The sequence below is a fragment of the Symsagittifera roscoffensis genome, chromosome 3, assembly GCF_963678635.1.
Source record: "Symsagittifera roscoffensis chromosome 3, txSymRosc1.1, whole genome shotgun sequence".
Classification (NCBI taxonomy): Eukaryota; Metazoa; Xenacoelomorpha; order Acoela; family Convolutidae; genus Symsagittifera; species Symsagittifera roscoffensis.
The window spans coordinates 37,283,025-37,306,744 of NC_087064.1; the positions used below are offsets into that span (position 1 = coordinate 37,283,025).

Sequence of the window (23,720 nt, forward strand, 5' to 3'; positions counted from 1 at the left end):
ATCATTTTTATCGCATTTGAATTGTAGACCAAAGCAAAATGAAGAACCTTTCAAACCAATTAATGATTCTTAATCGCTTATATTTCAGATCATTTGGCCGATGCAAAAATTTTTCAACAAATTTCAAATTACACTGACAAAAATGGTCGGCAGGCAAAAACAACTAGGCTCATCAAAAAAGATCATTTTTATCGCATTTGAATTGTAGACCAAAGCAAATGGCCAAATTTTTTTTAAAAAAATAATGATACTAAATCGCTTCTACTTCAGATCATTTGGTCGATGTGAATTTTTTCAACAAATTTCAAATTACACTGACAAAAATGGTCCTTAAAAAACCAACAACTTAGGCGGACAAAAACAACTGGGCTTATCAACAAAATTGTTTATCGAATTTTAATTGTAGACCAAAGCAAAATAGCGAACCTTTGATAGCAAATATTGATACTTAATCGCTTCTATTTCAGATCATTTGGTCGATGTGAAATTTTTCAACCAATTTATATTTACACTGACTAAAATGGTCCTTGAAAACCAACAATTTAGGCGGACAAAAACAGCTGGGCTCATCAACAAAATTCATTTTTATCGAAATTTGTTTGTAGACTAAAGCAAAATGGCGAACCTTTGAAACTTAATCGAAGATTCTTAATCGCTTATATTTCAGATCATTTGGCCGTGTAAAATTTTTAAACAAATTTCAAATTACACTGACAAAAATGGTCGGCAGGCAAAAACAACTAGGCTCAACAAAAAAGATCTTTTCTATCGCATTTGAATTGTAGACCAAAGCAAAATGGCGAAACTTTGAAACCATATGACGATTCTTAATCGCTTATATTTCAGATCGTTTGGCCGTGTAAAATTTTAAAATAAATTTCAAATTACACTGACAAAAATGGTCGGCAGGCAAAAACAACTAGGCTCATCAAAAAAGATCATTTCTATCGCATTTGAATTGTAGACCAAAGCAAAATGGCGAACCTTTGAAACCATATGATGATTCTTAATCGCTTATATTTCAGATCATTTGGCCGTGTAAAATTTTTAAACAAATTTCAAATTACACTGACAAAAATGGTCGGCAGGCAAAAACAACTGGGCTCAACAAAAAAGATCATTTCTATCGCATTTGAATTGTAGACCAAAGCAAAATGGCGAACCTTTGAAACCATATGATGATTCTTAATCGCTTAGATTTCTGATCATTTGGCCGTGTAAAATTTTTAAACAAATTTCAAATTACACTGACAAAAATGGTCGGCAGGCAAAAACAACTAGGCTCATCAAAAAAGATCATTTTTATCGCAATTGAATTAGACCAAAGCAAATGGCGAACCTTTGAAAGAAAATAATGATACTAAATTGCTTCTATTTCAGATCATTTGGTCGATGTGAAATTTTTCAACAAATTTCAAATTACACTGACAAAAATGGTCCTTAAAAACCAACAAATTAGTCGGACAAAAACAAATGGGCTCATCAACAAAACTAATTTTTATCGAAATTGATTTGTAGACCAAAGCAAAATCGCGAACCTTTGAAACCAAATCATGATACTTAATCGCTTCTATTTCAGACCATTTGGTCGGTGTAAAATTTTTCAACAAAATTCAATTTACACTGACAAAAATGGTCGGCAGGCAAAAACAACTAGGCTCATCAAAAAAGATCGTTTTTATCGCATTTGATATGTAGACCAAAGCAAAATGAAGAACCTTTCAAACCAATTAATGATTCTTAATCGCTTATATTTCAGATCATTTGGCCGATGCAAAAATTTTTCAACAAATTTCAAATTACACTGACAAAAATGGTCGGCAGGCAAAAACAACTAGGCTCATCAAAAAAGATCATTTTTATCGTATTTGAATTGTAGACCAAAGCAAATGGCGAAATTTTGAAAAAAAAATAATGATACTAAATCGCTTCTACTTCAGATCATTTGGTCGATGTGAATTTTTTCAACAAATTTCAAATTACACTGACAAAAATGGTCCTTAAAAAACCAACAATTTAGGCGGACAAAAACAACTGGGCTTATCAACAAAATTGTTTATCGAATTTTAATTGTAGACCAAAGCAAAATAGCGAACCTTTGATAGCAAATATTGATACTCAATCGCTTCTATTTCAGATCATTTGGTCGATGTGAAATTTTTCAACCAATTTATATTTACACTGACTTCTATTTCAGGTTTTTTGGTCGATGTGAAAATTTTCAACAAATTTCAAATTACTCTGACAAAAATGGTCCTTGAAAACCGACAATTCGAGCTGTCGAAATAACTGGGCTCATCAAAAAAAATTGTTTTTATCGCATTCAATTAGAAGCGGAGTTGCGCTTCGTAAAAACCAGCAAATTGAACGGTTTAACTAATGAAAACTAGGAACAAATCAACTTGTTTTAAGTTTTTATTACCTCCTACTCTACCTGTTACGTGCGATGAAGGAAAGAGCGCACTGTATACTTTTAGTTGTTCAAATGTAGCAATTAACAACTTCTGTAGAAAATTATGCCTCTAAATTAATCTTATTAATTTCGAATCTTAATACGTTTCATTCAACGACCATATGTTTTTGCACCAAAAATCATGAAAAACAAGCAAACAGAAGTTGATACAAAAACCTTGATGTCGAGTTTTTTTGACAAGGTCGAGAAAAGCTAGATTACCAAAAAGTTCATCTCTTTACTAAATAAAACGACAAAAACTTGAATTTGCAACGAATCAAAACTTACGAAGCGGTAATAAAGCCGTCAATTTTCGAGCAGGCACACGTTCAACCAAAAAAAAGAAAAACTGTTTTCCTAGAAAAGCTCAATTAAATTTCAAACCGAATTAAATACCCAATTAAAGATTAAGAAACTTGTTTCGCTCATCCAACGGAGCAATTTGATGACAGTAATCCGATTACGGATCAGTCAAAAAAACTTTGAGCCAATTAAACCAAAAAACGTTAAAAAAAAACTAAACAAGAATAGCCGGTTACTGTGCAAGTACCACAAAATGTTCCGATCCTAGTCTTTAAAAAAACTACAATTTTTTTTTTCAAATTAGTGTAGTTTTTTTAGCGTGGTGTGATAGAAAGGTTTGAGCCAACACTGTAATTTAGGCATATTCGACAGTCATAGTATTATAGGCAAACAAAAGCACACTTTTGGATAAAAATCACTAGAAAAGAAAAAAAATCATTTACGAGCAATATTTTTTAAGTTTTTGCAGAAATTGTTCCAAGTTTTCGATTCCCAAAATGGCAATTAAAATTTCCTAAGACTAATTTTACTCAATTAAAATTTAGCAATAATGAGTTATTGCAACGACCTTAATTAAGCATAAGTAAGAGTGCTCGCTGGCTGTACGCGCTCGAATTAAAAAAAAGTCAAAAATTTCAAACCGGTTTTTCTCGACACTGATAAAATTCTTTCGAAGTTTTCCAACGTCGTTTGAATCACGACTAAAAAAGTTTTAATATCATATACCCCTCAACTCTTTCCGATAATAAATGGCTGTAGCTGATTTTGCGTGGAAATTGAAAAAAAACTTAATCACATCCGAATACGAAGTTCCTCCACATTTTTCAATTGGTCGTAATAAAAACAATAATTATACCCAACTGGTGTATGTAAACTTGAAACGAACATAAAATTTCATAGAATAGAAGCGGTAATTGAAACGCAGACAAGCTCAAAATATCGAGCAGGACATGCTCAAAATGATTCAGTGAAACTGTTGGACAAGATGTTCACAAAAACATTATTTTCCGAAATGAGAACACTTACAATTCGCGAACATAGAAATCACATGCATAATAAATCCGTTCAAACAATTCATCTTTGGACACTCATTGCTAAGAGAAAAGCTCTGACCTTGTAGCTAAAAGCAAACAATTTTCCTGCTACTTCTAAGGACGTATAAAGCGCTTCTAATTTTTTTTCATTTAAATTTGGAAAAAGACGGCTGAATATGCAACTTAATTCTTCAATTAATTTCTATCTAGAACTAGTTTTTGAGTTTGAAATGATAAATGGTGGCGTTGGAGTTCATTACGCATTATAATTCTGAAATGGAAACTAGTTTCAAGCGGTTCCTATGTTCATAAACATGCTTCAAGTACCGACTTTTGAGCGATCACCTTCGCTCCTTGGGAGTACTCAATTGATGTTACTATAAAGCTACCAATTTGTCAATTTTCGTTCCACAGTCAAACTTATGAGAAAAAAATTGCGCTTTATTTAACGTTTCGTATAAATCGGCTTTTTCACGGCGCGCGCTTCCCCGCCTAAAAGGAACATGTATAATAGTATCAAGTGGGAACCCACTATGTGGTCAGTGAGCTGAAGCCGAGGGGGAACGGGGGCCGTCTCCCTCAATCCTCCACTGTTGATTAACGCCTCCAAACAGAACCGACTGCCATTTTGCTTGTATTGAAACTCTCATGGAATACTATATATTTTGACTGATATTATGTAGCAACCGCTCACAAAACGCATTCATTTTTGACAAACTGCCCTCACTTTTTTATAGTGTAACAGCATTCAGATACCATTTCGTCATTAGAAGAGGTATTACCGGTCATTGAAAGAGTTCAAGTGACCATAACCGGTCATTGGAAGAGTTCAAGTGACCGGTTATTACATGGATTTCCTTGACAGATAATCCAAAACACGAGGCAAGCATGATTTTAAACCAATTGTTAAATTAATAAAACTCACTCTCAACTCTTAGCCATGTGGGTTTACACACCATTATTCAAGATAGAGCCTGTCCGGCTTTGAAGCAGAATTGCTTCTGTGGCATTTCTGATGTGTGTTTAACACTGACACATCTGTTCTTCCCAATTTGTAGTCAAAGCACTGGCTCTAAAAATGCAAATAAGACTGTTGAGTAAACGTTGCATTGCGTCTATTTCAGATCATTTGGTCGATTTGAAGTTTTTCAACAAACTTCAAATTACACTGACAAAAATAGTCTTAAAAACCAACAATTTAGGCAGACAAAAACAACTGGGCTCATAAAAAAAATCATTTTTATCGAATTTTGTTTGTAGACTAAAGCAAAATGACGGATCTTTGAAATCAAATAATTATACTTGATCGCTTCTATTTCAGATCTTTTGGTCGATATGAAACTTTTCAACAAATTTCAAATTACACAGACAAAAATGGTCCTTGAAAACCTACAATTTTGCGCAGTCAAATAACAAAAAGTTGGTTTTCAAATGGTCCTTGAAAACTAACAATTTTGCGCAGTCAAATAACTGGGTTCATCAACAAAAATCATTTTTTGATAGCATTTGAATTGTAGACCAAAGCAAAACGGCGAACATTTGAAACCATATGGTGATTCTTAATCGCTTATATTTCAGTTAGTTTGGCCGTTTAAAATTTTTCAACAAATTTTAAATTACGCAGACAAAAATGGTCCCTGAAAACCAACAATTTTGCGCAGTCAAAAACAACTTAGCTCAACAACAAAAATCATTTTTGTAGCATTTGAATTGTAGATCAAAGCAAAAGGCGAATTTTTGAAAGCAAATAATGATACTTAATCGCTTCTATTTCAGATCATTTGGTCGATGTGAAATTTTTCAACAAATTTCAAATTACACTGACAAAAATAGTCTTGAAAACCAATATTTCGAGCTGCAAAAACAACTTTGCTCATCAAAAAAGTTTGTTTTTATCGCATTTAATTAGAAGCGGAGTTGCGCTTCGTAAAAACCAGCAAATTGAACGGTTTAACTAATGAAAACTAGGAACAAATCAACTCGTTTTAAGTTTTTATCACCGCCTTCTCTTGTTATGTGCGATAGAGCAAAGAGCGCATTACTTACTTTTAGTTGGTCAAATGTAGCAATTAACAATTTTTGTAGAAAAATATGCCTCTAAATTAATCTTATTAATTTCGAATCTTATTACGTTTCATTCAACGACCATATGTTTTTGCACCACAAATCATGAAAAACACGCAAACTGAAGTTGATACAAAAACCTTGATGTCGATTTTTTTTGACCAGGTCGAGAAAAGCTAGATTACCAAAATGTTCATCTCTTTATTAAATAAAACGACAAAAACTTGAATTTGCAACGAATCAAAACTTACGAAGCGGTAATAAAGCCGTCAATTTTCGAGCAGGCACACGTTCAACCAAAAAAAAGAAAAACTGTTTTCCTAGAAAAGCTCAATTAAATTTCAAACCGAATTAAATACCCAATTAAAGATTAAGAAACTTGTTTCGCTCATCCAACGGAGCAATTTGATGACAGTAATCCGATTGAACCGTTCAACCTTAATTTCGAATCTTATTACGTTTCATTCAACGACCATATGTTTTTGCACCACAAATCATGAAAAACACGCAAACTGAAGTTGATACAAAAACCTTGATGTCGATTTTTTTTGACCAGGTCGAGAAAAGCTAGATTACCAAAATGTTCATCTCTTTATTAAATAAGACGACAAAAAGTTGAATTTGCATCGAATCAAAACTTACGAAGCTGTAATAAAGCCGTCAATTTCCGAGCAGGCACCCGTTCAACCAAAAAAAACTGTTTTCCTAAGCAAGCCTAATTACGTTTCAAACAGAATTGAATACTCAATTAAAGATTAGGAAACTTGTTTCGCTCATCCAACGAAGCAATTTGATGACAGTAATCCGATCACGGATAAGCAGAAAAAAAATTTTTAAGCTCAAAAACCAAATGTCTACTTGAGCGCTTATGAAACTTGTTTCGCACATCCAGCGACGCAATTTGGCGCCACTAATCCGATTACGGATAAAGCCAAAAAAAACTTCAAGCCAATTAAACCAAATATCCATTTAAGAGCTTAGGAAACTTGTTTCGCTCATCCAACGACGCAATTTGATGCCACTAATCCGATTACGGATCAGTCAAAAACCTTTAAGCCAATTAAGCCAAAAAACTGTTAAAAAAGGAAACAAGAATAGGCGGTTACTGTGCAAGTAGCACTAAGTGTTCCGCCCTAGTCTTTAAAAAACTACAAGTTTTTTTTCAAATTAGTGTAGTTTTTTTTGCGTGGCGTGATGAAAAGATTTGAGCCAACACTGTAACTTAAGCATATTCGACAGTCATAGTAATATAGGCAAACAAAACCACACTTTTGGAGAAAAATTACTAGAAAATAAAAAAAATCATATACGAGCAATATTTTTTTATAGTTTTTTGCAGAAATTGTTCCAAATTTTTGATTCCCAAAGTGGCAATTAAAATTTCCTAAGACTAATTTTACTCAATTGAAATTAAAATTCAGCAAAAATGAGTTATTGTAACGACCTTAATTAAGCATAAATAAGCGTTCTCGCTCGCTGTACGCGCTCGAATTTTGAAAAAAAAAATCAAAAATTTCAAACCGTTTTTCTCGACACTGAGAAAACTTTTTTGAAGTTTTCCAACGTCGTTCGAATCACGACTAAAAGAGCTTTAATATGATATATCCTTCAACTCTTTGCGATGATAATTGGTTGTAGCTGATTTTGCGTGGAAATTTAAAAAAAAAACTTTAAAATCACACCTGAATACGAAGTTCCTCCTCATTTTTCAATTGGTCGTAATAAAAACATTATTTACACCCAACTGGTGTTTGTAAACTTAAAACTAACATAACATTTTATAGAATAGAACCGGTAATTGAAACGCAGACAAGCTCAAAACATTTAGCAGGACAAGTCAAAATGATTCAGTGACACTGTTGGACAAGATGTTCACAAAATCATTATTTTCCAAAATGAGAAAACTTGCTATTCGCGAACATAGAAATCGCATGCATAATAAATCCGTGCAAACTATTCTGCGAGGCAAAATTAATTCTTTTTTATTTCATGTTTGGACAATCATTGCTAAGAGAAAAGCTCTGACCTTGTAGCTAAAAATCAACAATTTTCCTGCTACTTCTAAGGACGTATAAATCGCTTCTAAATTTTTCTTCATTTGAGTTAGCAAAAAAGACGGCTGAATATGCAACTTAATTCTTTATTTAATTATTATCTAAATCTAGTTTTCGAGTTTGAAATTGTAAATGGTGGCGTTGGACTTCATGACGCGATCTAATTTTAAAATGTAAGCTAGTTTCAAGTGGTTCTTATGCTCATAAACATGTGTCAAGTACCGACTAATGAGCGATCACCTTCGCTCCTCGGGAACTACTCAATTGATTTCACTATAAAGCTCCCAATTTGTCAATTTTCGTTCCACAGTCAAACTTATGAGAAAAAAAATTGCGCTTTATTTGACTTTTCTGAACAAAAAATTGCTTTTTCACGGCGCGCGCTTCCCCGCCTAAAAGGAACATGTATAATAGCATCAAGTGGGAACCCACTATGTGGTCAGTGGGCTATAGCCGAGGGGGAACGGGGGCCGTCTCCCTCAATCCTCCACTGTTGATTAATGCCTCCAAACAACCGACTGCCATTTGCTTGTAATGAAACTCTCATGGAACACTATATATTTTGACTGATATTATGTAGCAACCGCTTACTGAACGCATTCATTTTTTGACAAACTGTCCTCCCTTTTTACTAGTGTAACAGCAGTCAGATACCGTTTCGTCATCGGAGGAGTTCAAGTGAGCGGTTATTACATGGATTTCCTTGACAGATAATCCAACAGGAGGCAAGCATGATATTAAACCAATTGGTAAATTCATAAATCTCACATTTAATTCTTAGCCATGTGGGTTTACACACCTTTATTCAAGATAGAGCCTATCCGGCTTTGAAGCAGAATTGCTTCTGTGGCATTTCTGATGTGTGTTTAACACTGACACATTTGTTCTTCCCAATTTGTAGTCAAAGCAGTGGCTCTAACAATGCAAATGTGATTGTTGAGTAAACATTGCATTGCGTCTATCACAACAAACGGGTCTCTCAAAGTAGAACAACCGCGGGCACAACTCATTCCGCGCTTAGCGGGTAGAATCGGATAGGAAAAGACAGTTTATACAAAACTAAACTAAGAATAGAAGAAGAACTAATCGAAATATAGACTTATTTTACAAAAGCTGCCCCGTAACTGAAAGCAGCCACAAACAGCGAGACCAGTTATAGTACTTGCTGTTACTTTATGTTCAAAAATGTTAAACAGTTTTAATTTACGGCTAAAAAGAAGTTGAAAGAATAAAGATTAAAAGCTTAGTTGATACACTCAACAACCATTTATCTCTTTTCAGAGCAAACTGCGGTTAACAGACCATAAGTAGTTTAGTCAAACTTTGGTGCCCAAATAACCTACTCTTAATGGTTAAAACGAAAAAGTTCATGGACAACCAAGAACATGTAACGAATTTAAAAGCGCAAAGCTCCGTAGCACCTTTACTCAAACATAATAACAAGATTACCAGAGCATTTTAACATTCATAATGAATCATCAAAACGACAAAATTTGCGACCTTATAGAGTGTAACCAGAAGGGGGTAAAACTTTCAACATTTTGTAATTTCTAGCTACACCCGTCTAATTACTGCTAGACAATAAAGTTAGAACTTTGTCGTGAGTAAACTATAATACATCAAAATGAAATAACGATAATCGTAATCATGTACACAATGCTTTTGGAGCATTAAACCAAAGACAGAAAAGAAACTAAAGGTGGCTCGTTCTCGAAAGAAGGTGAGAACTTCAACAGCGAGTGATGAGCAAATCACTTTAATTATTTCCTGAAGATAGTTTTAACTTTGAGAAGTTCTGGGATAGCTGTTGCGGGCTTCCCTTATTCATTTGGGTTGCTGTGTTGGGCACGATATGCTCTGCCAGGGGATTGTTGCCCGCTGTGCGGGTCTGTCTGTTAGCTGAGTATGGTTTGTCTCCATACTGGGCCGCTGCTCCCTTCTGATTCAGACCACTATTAGGGGTCCCCATGTTATGTTCGGTGAACAGTCCCATCTGTGGGTTGATGGCGCCTGAGCTGATCATGTCGCCGTTCCTAATGAACAACTAAATGTTAAGCACTCGACTGTTGCTCATACTGCTAGATATTACGCACTCCAGTTACTCATTTGGGTGTTTGTGTTGTTTACGCTAAAACACCCCGACCCCCACCCTCGCGTTAGGCGTGCTGTTTGACCCTTTTCAACACCTGGTCAACTTAATTAATCTCGACTCAACGGCGCAATGAACTAATAATCAAATTATTTTTTCATGAGTTAAAATCCAAGAGAAGCATTGTGCACTATGTTTTGAATGAAGCGCCAAGCTGCAAATATTCACTCTTGTTTTGCATTTAAGGCTCATGAAAAATTGAAATGAACATTGCTGTATGTATACCTGTTGGATTGTAAGGCTCCACTGGCTTCCATAGCGTTTGACTGTGTCACACCCTGGTGCGCATTATTAGTGGATGTTTTCTGTTTGTTATCCAACCCAGGTGTCTTCATGATATTCCAGTCGAATATGTAGTCGTACGTATAGCCCTGTCTGTGATACAGATTCCTGAATAGCTGCCTCAAGTATCCGTAGTCTGGCTTTTCGTCGAAACGCAGATTTCTTGCATAGTTGAAGAAGGATGCGAACTCAGCTGTAAGTAAATAAACACGGAAAATCTTAAGAGTTTAAAGCGAAACGCAGTATAAATGTATCACTTAAGCATTTATCATTGAGTAGTTCATGTTTTTTACTGACTATAATAACTGAGAATGACGTAGCCAATAATTGTTTTAGATTAAATATTCAGGTCGGATACGCGTATATCTCCATAGGGGACCGACCTTTTACCAGAAAAGTTATAACATGGAACAAATTTAACATGGATAACAAGAGACTCGATGATAAACAAATTTGGTTGACAGATGTAATGACGCCGTTTATTCTGGTTAAAGACAGTGTTTTCACGGTTTCTCAGCAAAGTTGTGTTTGTTCTAACCGCTTCCTTTTCGAATCTTCCTCTAATTTAAATTTATCTTAATTGAATTATTGCATTATGGTCTGGTTAACGACCTAGCCCTATCTCCTTTCCATATGCTTCAATCAATATTTGTACATGTATATCTTGAGCTCCAAATCTGATTTGAGTTAACATTTATGTTTTTAAAATAGATATTTCTCGGTTCCGGTTTTGACTGCATTTTGCTCATCTGAAATTTTTGCTCATAAACAGCCAACAGATGGTTAGAAAAGTGTTAGAGAACTCAAGTGAGACATAAAAGTTTTTTTGAAAATGTTTGAACTATTTTCAATTTCAAAATTCAAAGAAAAATTTTACCAGGTTAATTTGAAGAATTGTTTATAATTGGCGCTTTTTCCAGAAAATTATTCCATTTCGAGAAAACTGGATCAAGAATACTCTTTGTATTCCGCAGTTAGTTCAGATAATTAAGTCCATTTTGAAACCAGAAGTCATTCACACTTTGTGGAATTTGCCTTCCTTTCAACAAAAAAATGAACTGGACTAAGTCAAACCGCGATAGATCAAACTTGCTCGAGCACAAACGTTACTAGTTTTTCCAGAAACAAAATCATCAAGGCCAATATAAAAGAGCATCACTTCGTTATTTTGACTTACTTGGCTGTGTCTTGCATAAAACTTCCACGGGTGTTTTCATCTTCTTTTCAGATATTTTGTCGTATTTCTGTTTCTTGTTAGCCGCTTTTAATCCCTGCCATGGAAGTGAACCTTGCATGCAGTATACCAGCACATAGCCGAGAGATTCTAAGTCATCGCGCCGACTTTGTTCTAAATTGCATAAAATGAAAATAGAAAACAGTTTAACTACGCAATTAAAAAAAAACAGAAAAGTAATTTACCAATTCCCATGTGTGTGTTTATACTAGCATATCTTGCAGTTCCAGTAAGGTTTTTGTTTTCTCTGTAAGGAATATGTTGATGAGTTCTGGGATCCCTATACTTTTTGGCCAGTCCGAAATCGATTATGAAAATAATATTCCCTTTTTTGCCAACACCCATCAAAAAATTATCTGGTTTAATGTCGCGATGTAGAAAATGTTTCATGTGGACATACTCCACGCGAGTTAACAGCTGGTCTGCAATTAGAAGAACTGTCTTCAGGGAAAACTTTCTATTACAGAAGTTGAAGAGATCTTCTAAACTTGGACCCAAAAGTTCCATCACCATAACGTTAAAATCTCCTTCCGCGCCGCACCATTTAATGGAAGGAATTCCTATTCCACCTTGAAGAAGTTTGTAAAATTTGCTTTCCAGATGAAGCTGTGGATGCTTGGTTTTGACACATTCTAGTTTGATCGCAACTTCTTCGTTCGTTTGGACATTTGTTCCATAATAGATTTCTCCAAACGATCCACTGCCTATCTTCCGCCCGATACGATACTTATTTCCAACTCTGAGTTCCATGTAATCTGTCTGTGCTAGTATAATAGCATATCCTACCTAACAATAATAATTGATTGGCTTGAATTTTTGATTGATCAAACTCTTCAATTCTTCAAATTTGCGCCGAAAAGTTCATTACAATTTAATCTGTAAAGGTCAAAACTTCAGTTCAAATTGCACTACAAACGAATGATGATGACGGTTTTGCTTTCAATAAATGGTAGCCACAGTCCAACACTTTTGAACCTCTTATTAATGTTTCGCAAGATAAATGGGCGCAAGATATTTTAAACACAAATGCGATGCAGAGCTTCGCAAACTTGTGGTACAATTAAAACATTACAAAGGAAAATATTAAAAGGGAAAAGGAAGTCCATTGTCTGAAAAAATTACTAATAAAAAGTAGACGAAACTACATCTACAAAAATTTTCTGCATTCATCTCGAATGATGTTCATAAACAGCCTTAACGGGCTTTAATAAGATACATCACCTAATTGTTGTGATAAACTTATTAAATAGTTTCATATCTCGAAATGTCAAGACGAAATCGACGATATGCTCACTCTGTCTCCGATGTTCCTGGTGACTTGTGTGGGAAGTGCTGTAACATACGCCCGGAAGTACATATCGACGGAAAATAAAGCTAAGCTATAAAACGACTTGCCAGCGTCTAAACAAAGCTCTACATGCTTTTCACCGTCTCTACCAAAGCCAGTTCTTTCGGTGGTCTTTCTAACATCGGGTCGACAAAAACGTTACTGCTTTCGGCTTCGGTCAAAACACTCAAATTAACTTAATTTTACGCAAGAATAGTGAGCTCATGGCTGGGTCTCAGTATCCCCAGACCACGAGGTCACTCCTAAAAACAGGGCTACTACTATTTATTATATAACTATTGTTTTTGTTCAGTAGATAAAAATCATCATCTCCATCGAAGATGGATCAACCCTTTCCCTCAACTACTAGCTTCAAGTAACATTCGTCTACTGCAGTCACACATGAGGCTTAAGAAAAATAGGCCCTATAACCATTGGCTCAAGAGTCAGGGACACTATCTCTTGTGTTTTTCTACCTCAAATCAGTCGGAGCCAATTCGGTTCGTTTGTGACATGAGAATACGACCCGTTACAGCTTAAAGGCTACTACTAAAATATCCCCCCACTCTAGAATTAAGAACGTCCCCATACTTAGGTCTCTAGACACCCAAAATAAATGAACGCCGTTAAAAACCGGGTCGGAACAATTTGTTAAGTTACTTTTTATTAGACAGTGGAACTTTGATCCATTTCAGATGGATCAACCTAAAACTCGCCTTACCTCAACATAACAATTATAAAACACACTCTAGAAATTTAAATTAAGTACTCACATTGTAGCACGCTCAATGATTGGGAGTAATCAAGTCGGTAAGCAACTCAAGAATTAAATAATGTAACTAAATGAGCTTAATGTTTGTCAGTTTCAACAACAGGAATAAGTTTGTACTCTAGAATGCAGTTTTATGTGGACCATTGGGACACTCAAGCTGTCCACCTTTCCACCGAAGGTTCACTCTGGTCCAGTTCAAATAGTTGACCAGTTGGATAATTGTCCAGTTCTCAGGAACACTTTGTCTTCTATTTCAAATTGGACAGCTCTACTCTAGATTATTTTTGTGTCGGAAATTGCGAATAGCAATTTCCTACTGATTTATCTTGCAACTTTCCCGCGATTGTTACTCGATTGTTCTCATTTCTCTTTTTCGGTTTTCAGTTATCGCGAGAAAATCGTGCATGACAGGCTCCATTCGAATTTTTGAAAAATTAAATTTCACCCCAAAATTAAGTGCTCTTGTTTTTCTCAAGGTCAAACTTCCAAATATGACCGACTGGCACATACTCCCCGGACTCAAGATCGATGTCCTCATCGCGTGCTGTCGTCTGCCAGTGAGTCCCAAAAAACCGAGTGTTGCTCAAGGTACAGTGCCAGTGGTCATTTACAGAAGTTTGCAGCAGACTTAAGCTTATCTACACCCCAAAATTCACAGCCATGTAAAATTTTCACACTATCGCTAAACAGCAATCAAAATCTGCACACACCTGCACCCTTGAATTCTCGCTTTTCAAGCCATTATTTAAAATTTCTTTTGTCCCATTCAATTAGGAAATTGTTATGCAGCATTATGATTTATATAATAGATATAGCATATTAATAACAATATTTGATTCGTTAAAATTTCTTTTTCGTGAATCCAGGTTTCACCCGGATCCACACTCAAGCCCCCCTTCCCTCTCAAGACTCAAGATCCATTCGAACCATCCACTCATCTCGCACTCTTCGCCTTGGAGGTGCCGCACCCTGAAGTACTAGATACGGCAAACTGTCTCAACAGTTCTTCTTCATCATCGGAGCTAATCACGATCTCCTCCCAAGCCTTCAGCTGTTCATAGGATCGCATCCATTCTCTTTGCTCCTGCAACCTCTTTGCCTGGTTGGGTAGTGCCTTCACCCTAGATTCCCGGTTCAAACAAAAGGAGTTGTGCAGGCTCAAGCTCACGTTCTTCGCCAGGTCCTCCTCTAGTATCGATTCCCTCGCTTTGGTATTGTCTCTAGACATTTTACCCACTCTCTTCCATCCTGTCGTGATCGCATTTTGATGGGTCAACAGGGGTCTCTTGAAAGCTTCCGGCCCAATCTCGGCCTGGAACTGTCGATACTCCTTTTGATGCTTTCTCATGTGATCTTTCGTTGTCATGTACAACCAAGACGTCAGTGTCGCCCGAAACCATGGAAAGTACCTCAAACGGCTCCATACGGGTCTGACTTCCGTTGGTACGGCGAATACTTTGCACGCAGTCTCAAACAACTCGAGTCTCCTGCTGTAGTCTATCGCGTATATTGACTCAGCCGTTGGCGTCGTTGCTTCCCGATACTTCGTTATATTCTCTTCTCTCCATCTCAGAGCCAACATCGTACTCACTACTAAGAGCGTCACCTTCTGCCGGTGATCCGGTAGTCCGATCGACCGAACTTCTTCCATAGCCCACACCAGGCATTGGTTCTTGTGATCTGGATACCACACCGTTTGTGCCAAACAGTGGCATGGGCATTCTCCATGGGATGATCTCAATGCTCCTGAGGTTACGCTCCCCCGAGGCTTCCAAGAGAGGCTCAAGCTCTATCATTTTCTCATGCATCGTGTCGCTATCTTCCATGTTTGGGGCACCTCCCACAGGTTTTCCAATCACGTTTTGTCTCTCGTGATCGCTTGTGTTCTCACTCTCCAACTTCAAAAGTTCTTCTCCCCAGATTTCACTCAAGTCATCTCTCAATTTTTTTGGTACTGTCCCTCTGATTTTTCTCAACAGCTTGTGCGAGTGATGCGATATCCGAGCCAACCTCACGCACTTGGGCACTGAGAAGGCCTTGTCCACCAGTACTCTCTGGCTGGATGCTTCCACCATCGCTATGTGCAGTGGGTAGTGGCTTCCGCACAAGTTGGCCATCATTGACCCTATCAAGGATTTTGCGTTCAATGGCAGGCCATAAGCTTCGCTCATGGGAAACCCCATTTCCGCCTCGAGACCAACCTTCCAGCTCTGGATGTGTTTTTGAGTCACCTGCAACACCCCAGGCCATGATTCTACGCTCAACGCCGTCACTAAATGGTGTTCAGACTCTAGCCTCTCCAGTGACTGCAGACTACACATTCTCGAGAAGAATCCGAGAGCTGTCGCTATATTCACCGTAGTTCTCGCATAACACTCCGCAACTATTTGCACTTCACTTTTCTCCCTTTCCGTGATGTCTTCAAACCAAGTGACCAGGTCTTCTTTTCGAAAGGATAGTATCCTGACACATGACCGTCCATCGCAGGTGTGCTCTCCGTTCCCACACGTCGAATCCAGACAGCTACCCGGTTCCATCTTCTTTGCTGACCCGAGCTTGCTCGTCTTTTCGCCTGACTCCTGCATCTGAGGTGAGATTAGCTTGTGCAACACACTCAACTTTGCCAGATCTTCATCTTCCGTTGGTGCTAACCTCACTCGCTCGGTGGTTTCCTCGATCAGACTCGCGTGGGGATGTGGACACCAGGAGGGTCTTAGTAGCTTCCATACCACTCCCAAGTTCGTGATTAACAAGCCATTTCCATCGCCCATGTTCACTTCAACTCTCTTGTTCGAGCGCGGTATGCTTACCACCTCTGGTGTTTTCTCAAGAATCAGGCCCAGGCTCGGCCCCTCTTTCTCCACCGCGTCTATTTCCACTATTCTTTCTGTCCAAAACTTCAGTAGCTCCGCTATCTCGTGGTTCCTGTGAGCGCCTCCAGTTTCTGAGTCTAAGAAGGGATTGTAGGCTATTCCCATCACTCCCGACACGTATTGGTACTCCCCCTTCTCGCTGAGTCTCGAGTACTGCTCTGACGAGGCCAGGTTACGGTGAACATCATGCTCTTCTTCGAACTTCTTATTATAAAATCTCCGTACCTCGTCTAGCTTTCTGTGGTTCTCTAGGGATAGTCTGGAACCATCTTCCTTTTCTATTCCTGTACTCTGATACACGTTCAAGATGATCGTTGAGACTCTTTTTTCCATGGTTTTACCTCCGCTTGCTCTCTGGTGGCATGCCAAGATGGTACTATCAGACATCATTGACATTATCCATCTCAAGAAACATGTGGCATCCTTCCTCCTAGCCAGGCTCAAGCCTGAATTGTCCCTGGCCACGTGTTGCATCAGTGCTTGATACACATCTAGCTTCTTGCTTCCCAACTTCAGCCTGTCATACGAGGTCAATGTCTCCAACTCTATTCCCACCAGACTCCAGGTGAACATCAATTGTCCTGCAGTTCTAACGAAGGGATTCGCCATCAATGGCGGTGCTGATGAGGGTGTCCTCATTGCCTCTTCAAAATGATCCTTCAACAAGTTCTGCCAGGACCTCTTCAGCTGATTCGCCATTTCTATTTTATTAACCTCGGCCTTTTGCTGGGTGGCCCAATTGCGTCGCTTGCGAGCTACTCCACTGTCCAACTTCTTCAAGCAGTCCTCCATTTCCTTCATTGTCTCGAGGGCCACCCACCACGTCCGGGAGGTGTTCCTCGTCTTGTTCCTCTCCAATGGATCACTCGTCACTTGCTTGCCCGTGGCCTGGTGTGCCTTCGAGATCCATTCTTTGCCGACATCCACTTCCCATGTCTGTCCGTTCGTTGAACCTCTCTTTACGTTTATCTTCTGAGGCTTGAAGTCTTCCTCCGATGTCGAACTGGTGGAAGCCTCTATTTCCCTCTCTACTTCGAGTGGTCTTCTGAGCTCCGAGCTGCTCTTGTATGCCGCCGTCTTGCATCGAGCCAAAACCATGGGCGCCGTCTCTCTCAAGTTTCCTTCCGAAACAGCATCCACTGAAGGACTACCCAATCCCTCCACTTCTCTCTTCCTCTTGCGAGTCTTCACATCTCTGCTTGAGGGTGTTGTGGCTATCATCACTGATTCGACCTCTCTGTCTACCTCCAATCCTTCCAACTCTTGCCTCCCCCCTGCTCGAGCCTTAAGGATATTAGTACTTTTAATCATATTACTAGTCCCAACCTTGTCCCTTTTTATATCATCAACTATTTTATCTACAGTTTTTTGTTTCAGAGTAGAGCTGTCCTCACATTTTTCTTCTCTAGTCTTCGATCGTGCATTCCTCAGCTCTACCAGCTTGCTCAGCAGCTCTTTTCTCGCCTTCTCATCCAGGCCCGTTCCTATCAGAAGCGGTTCTCCAAACCTTACGACTGTGTCCCACAGTTCCTCCTTGAATTTGTCCAGCGTCGTCTCGCTGCCCACTTCTTGATTGAATTCTTTTAAGAACTCCTGCCAAGCATCGTCGTTCAGTGACCCCAGGAACATGTCCCTGTTCCCTTCGAAAGTGTTCTTTTCCCTTTCCTCCGAGCTCAAGAGTATCATCCCCATATTGGAGGTCTCACTTGCCAATGGCAATTCCAGATTCTTCCGGGGGGACGGAGTCAGAGGTGGAGTGGCAGTATCTGCCCAATTCTCCTCGCTCAAGTCTTTCAACAGCTCTTGAGTGGCGAACTCCTCCCCTGATGGTCCTGGTTCAGGCGTATTCCCCACTTCCATGTCCTCACCGGCTTCACTGAGAGTTTCATCCATACTCTCTTTTTCTGACTCATTTCTCCTTCTCTCGAGAATTCTTTTGAACCGGTCCTCCACGGGTCCACTCGTCTTGTCTCCAGGCGTGTCCACTGACAGTTGTGATGGTGTCGCAGGTCCCTCCCCTGATGGTCCTGGTTCAGGCGTATTCCCCACTTCCATGTCCTCACCGGCTTCACTGAGAGTTTCATCCATACTCTCTTTTTCTGACTCATTTCTCCTTCTCTCGAGAATTCTTTTGAACCGGTCCTCCACGGGTCCACTCGTCTTGTCTCCAGGCGTGTCCACTGACAGTTGTGATGGTGTCGCAGGGTCCAATTTTTTGTATTCCGTCAGGGCTACGTGCAGCTGGCCTGCTGCATCTAGTTCTTTTCCCTCCTGTCTCATTTCCACCTGTTCTAAGCCATAGGGTGCCCTATACTTTCTTGTTGCAAATTTCATGTCGTCCACCAATGCGACGTGCCCCTCCATCATGATCATCCTGCCATCATCCCATATTGGCAGCATGTTCTCTAGTCCCTCCTGCTCAAGAGCTCTCAAGACCTTCCGCACCTCATATCAGGGGGGCTGCGAACCTCTCATCTTTTTCGCTTGCGTCGTCCACGAATTTATCTTCGCCTCGCTAGTATGGAAGTAGACCGCCGCCGTGTAGCCGATGAACAGGGGGTCCCAGCCATCAGTGAAATACTTCTGCATTTCCTCCGTCGTCATCCTCGCCATTATGGAGGGAACTACCAAGGGACTGTTCCTTCCCAAGGTCATCCTCCTGACTATCGGGAACTCAGGCATGGCGGCTGGAAGGATTTCTTTCTCCATTATGGCCTCCAGCTCCCTCTTGACTAGTGCAAAGCATTTCTTCCAAGCAGGAATCCTCAAGATCTCTCGTCCGTCTGCCGTCAATGGGTTCAAGTTCCAAAACTTGGGATACGTTTCGATGGGGCCCTCTCGCTTGCCTCCCATTCTACATTGCATTTGCCCCCTGAAGTTGTACACTATCAGCTCGGCATCTTTCACTTTTCCAAAGAGTACCGTGTTGCTCATTCGCGCTCTGAGCACCTCCTGCTGACACCAATTGAGCGCCGTCCCATCCAGTATGCTGATAAGACTCAAGTGCGTCACAGAGTGACGATACGTTGTTACCCGGGGATCTGGGAATGCGTACGTCACTGCTGGACCATAAATGCAGGTCACCACCTCCTCTAGACCCCGGATTATCCCCATCGGGTCCGACCTCATTGCCAGGCATAGGTCCGTCAACAGAGGCATCCCTCCATTCATCTTCTTCCATTCTTCTCTCGAGGTTGGATTCTCATCTTCACCCGTCATGTGCCGATTCTGCATCATGAGGTATTGCACTAACAACGTCTTCAACCCTGCGGCACACTTGTAGGAGTAGGTTTCAATGCTCGAGTGGACTCTCCCCATAGACAGAGGCTCTCCATATTCCATCAATCGATGAAACGACACCAATTCCCCATGGGTCAAGAGTAATAGTGCCAGATACCCATCAACTCGAAGTGTCTCTACTCCTCGACTAAACATGTATGCTGGGCCCATGTTGAACAAGTATCTGGGGTAGACCAGATACAAAGCCAAGAGCAGGCTGATGGGCATGCCCAGTATCTCCTGCACGAAGGCTCCAAAGATAGTCGCCGTGGTGCCGAACATTCCTGCCATGAATTCCTTCTCCCAGCAAGGACTCAAGAACTTGAGAATCTCATGATCGCTCCTAGTCCTCAGTTCACCCTTGGCGTGCTCTCTCCAGAACCCTCCAATCGTCACTTCATTGGCGGCCGAGACAAATTTAGCCACCGTCATGTCTCTTACTTCGGCCAGCTCCAGTTGTTTCTCCAGAAAACTCCAGACTTGATTCACGAGGGGTGGTGCTTCCTCCCTCGTCTTATTCGTGGCGTTCTCCAGCCTTGGTGTCAAAAATGGCCACCAGCCATTCTCTTGCGTCAAGCGATATTTCATCGACTCTAATTGCTTTTCCGTCTCGGCCACATTTCTTCTCTCGTTACTCGGACCTCTAGACTTGCTGTTGGAATTTGTGATCTTCACCTCCATGCTCCGAAACCACAAGCTGGCCGTCAATTGGCTTATCGCCGGGTGATCGTCCCCGATGACTGGGTTGAACTTAAGTTGCCTGGCAAAGTTCGATATCTCTAGCAAGAGCACCTCGTCTAATACGATCAGGATGTCGGCTAGTCCATAAAAGCCCCTCAGTGCATGAGATATGTCCGCCCATGCCGCCGCCAATTCTGACTTGCGAAGCCTCAGGTTCGATGGCTCCAACTCCCGATTGGGGGCTGCCATTAGAATGCGCCATTCGTTCCCCTCTGCTATTAGGATCAAGACCGCGTACACGAATTGTAGGGCGGGTGGCATATTCGCGTATCCAGGGGATGTGGTGAACACCACCTTCGTCTTGGATCCAAATCTCGAGACAACATTCTCTTGCACTTCATTCATCGCTGCAAACAACGCCTGAATGGCTTCCCATATCTTCCTTGATGTCGGAATTTCATTGCCCTTCAGCTGCTCAAGAAGTCCCATCGCGTGCAGGTGATCATTCATTCCTGCAAACAATAGCAGCTCAGGCTCACAGGGCATCTCCGACTTTATTGCCACCACCAGAGTTAACATCTGGTTTAATTCAGCTCCTGGCAAAGAGTATATCAGAGTCTCCGGCCAGAACAACTTAGGAGACGTTCCTTCGAAGTCCGATCCCGCCACAATGACTACTCTCGCAGCAGCTGGATCTGCTCTATCATAAACTGCCAGGGTTTTGGCCAGCTGGGTGCTCCCACAGGGCTTCCCGTACCTGGGATCTTCCGCCAATTTCGAGCCTTCGTAAGCGGCATCTGGCAATTCCATTCCCCCCGGATTGAGCAGCTTGTCCACCACCTTCAACTGTGCCGGGGTCGCCAACCTGATCCTGGCGATGCTCGTTCGGTGTTTGGGGGGTTCTGCTATGAGTCCAGGACTCCCCAGCAGCTTGAGAGGTCTGTAGTTAATGGGTCCCATGATCGCTTTTGTGGGAATTCCGGTCAGATCCGCGGTCTCCATCAATTTCGTTCTCGAGAAGTGCGCCTCATGAGCTTTCAACCAGTCCACGCAATGATGTCTGTTTAAGTCCTCGTGCGACACTCGTTCTATACCCAGGGTCTCCGCCAATTCTCGCCTGCATTCCAAACCCTCTAGGTCCAGCCCTTTCACCTTCTCAGGATATCTCAAGCGAGCGGTCTCCATAGACCTCTTTTCCCGCTTGCTCTCTGCCACTACCACTGAGGATATCGCCGAGCCTGGAGGTGTTGATGACGTCACCTCCTCAGACTCCATTGGCGTGGCACTCTGCAACCTGGCCTGGTTGCTCCTCGAACTATCTCTAGTGTCAACTCTCGGTCCCAAGCGACCAGACAAGTCCCTTGAGGCAAGGAATGGTGGGTTCGGAGGTGGTCCTAATGTGAATTGGGCTGTCTCTAGCAGATCCGCCTCTAGCGTGTTTATGTGTTCTTGGAAGACGTCGTTTAGCCACTCTGCTCCCCTTGGTCTATCGAAATGGATTCCATCATTGGAGGTGTCTTCAGGGAATCCCTTTTTCTCCATGCGCTCCGCCACGTCCAACAGTCTGACAGGGAGCACACTCTTCCGGTGGATATCTCGGATCACCTTGTTTAGGTTCCGCACCTTCTTGTTCATCTCCAAGGCGTGCTGATCAAACATCATGTTGTAGGGGACAGTACACACCGTCAACAGGATGGGGTCCATCTGGATCCTCAGCTCCTCAAGAAGGCAGCTCATCTTGTCGTGCAGCCTCGTTATTTTCCTCGCTTCTCCCCTTGATACATCGTTAGTCCCGATCATCAGGGTCACCGTGTATACTTTAGTCATCCCTAGCATGTCAAGCGTTGCCAACATCTGTGGCGTGGCAGCTCCAGCGAAACTCAAAATTCCTGTCTGCCAGTGCGATTGGATCCGGGTCAACACCCGCACCAGGCTGTCCCCTACGATTAGGTGAACTGCACCTTCTGGCACACGGGGTGGCGCAAGATACTCCACCCAGGCTGCATCATGAAAGCAGTCCCTCCTGGCTTTCTGTTCCGCACTCCAATCCAGTCGATTGTGCCTGTGGTACCTCTTCTCTGTATTTTTCTTATAACTCGAGATCACGACGCTCCTGACCGGCTGTTCCCTCCAAGTTGGGGGAAGCTCCGGTCTTGCCGGACTTTCACGACTTTTCTGCCGCAATTTCTCGCCCAGCTCTTTCAGACGCGATGAGCCGCCGCTCACCTGACTGTCACTCGAGGTCGAGGTTGGGGTATATCCCGGCAGCACCACATCCATCAGTGGGCGTACGGGTTGCGTCTCTAGGCTACGCAAAGAGGACGTTGCGTCATTCGGTATCCAGACTTCCAACCCCTCACTCATGTGTTCTCGGGCCTCGCGGTCAAGGTTGAACGGTGCTCTTGCCCTGGGGGCTTCATCCACCTCCATGCGTGACTCTGGCCTTGAGCTGGTAACCACTCGCTCCTTTGGCCTGGCTCCCTTCTGTGCATCAAGCTCGCGTTGTCGCTGTTCTATTCTCTCCAACTCCGACTTCAGTTGATCACGATTCGCGGCGTTCTCCCGCACCCTTAGTTCCTGCTGATGTTCAGCTTTTAGCATCTCAAGCAACCTCAGAGTCTGATCTCGCTCGTTGACCGCCTGGTCTCTCTCCAGCTGAACCTTCTCCCGATCCAGCTTTGCCTGATCCCGATCGAGGTTCGCCTTATTCCTTTCCTTCTGCGTCTTCTGGAGCTCTTTCTTTAGAACACCAAGATCCGGATATGCCTCGGTCGTCTGTTGCGCTCGCGTCATCGACGGCACCTTACTCGAGCCCTGGCCTGTAGGTCTTACTGTTGGCCTAGCTGGTAGTGGGAATTCTCCTGCGCCATATTCAGTGTTGTTACTCAGGCCAGGATTCCTTGCCAAGTCAAAGCCCCTTACTCCTCCATCCACATTCCAAGACAACCATCTGGTCTGTTCTTGGTTTGATATACCCTCGGTGGTGTAGCCGATCATCAAGACAGCCTCCGTCGCAGACTCCCTGCATTCACCCTGGTCTTCCAACTGGAGGATGGCATTCAGCATTACCGCCATTCTCTCGTCTATCTGGGTATAATCCAGGTCCCTCAGGCGTCTGTACAGCTCATCAAGAGTAGGCTTCTTCAGGGCCGCGGGCATGGATTTCCAGAATCTGTCTGCCATTCCTTGTGACTTCGGGATGTATACAGGTATGTA

General features: G+C 41.5%; 5 protein-coding genes across 8 annotated transcripts in view; 2 read left to right on the plus strand and 3 right to left on the minus strand.

The window, feature by feature from the left end:
• LOC134841434 (uncharacterized) overlaps positions 1-23,720 on the minus strand; it is a 325,189-nt gene that overhangs the window by 221,270 nt on the left and 80,199 nt on the right. The gene's annotated exons all lie outside the window — the stretch shown is intronic.
• Positions 1-23,720, minus strand: part of LOC134841433 (uncharacterized) — a 189,579-nt gene that overhangs the window by 85,657 nt on the left and 80,202 nt on the right. The gene's annotated exons all lie outside the window — the stretch shown is intronic.
• Positions 8,953-12,488, minus strand: LOC134841255 (casein kinase I-like). Its single transcript, XM_063857112.1, has 4 exons — positions 11,758-12,488; positions 11,516-11,686; positions 10,282-10,531; positions 8,953-9,940 (listed from the first exon to the last, which is right to left on the minus strand). The coding sequence occupies exons 1-4, from the start codon at positions 12,320-12,322 to the stop codon at positions 9,664-9,666; spliced, it is 1,263 nt and encodes a 420-aa protein (XP_063713182.1). The 5' UTR covers positions 12,323-12,488; the 3' UTR covers positions 8,953-9,663.
• Positions 12,796-23,720, plus strand: part of LOC134841437 (uncharacterized) — a 113,317-nt gene continuing 102,392 nt past the window's right edge. Inside the window, exon 1 of the mRNA XM_063857425.1 lies at positions 12,796-12,817. The gene's annotated coding sequence lies outside the window, so the exon portion shown is untranslated. The remainder of the gene's footprint in view (positions 12,818-23,720) is intronic.
• The window catches only part of LOC134841435 (autophagy-related protein 16-1-like), a 214,249-nt gene continuing 203,328 nt past the window's right edge, over positions 12,800-23,720 (plus strand). For all 4 annotated transcript variants that reach the window (XM_063857421.1, XM_063857422.1, XM_063857423.1 and 1 more), the window contains exon 1: positions 12,800-12,820. The gene's annotated coding sequence lies outside the window, so the exon portion shown is untranslated. The remainder of the gene's footprint in view (positions 12,821-23,720) is intronic.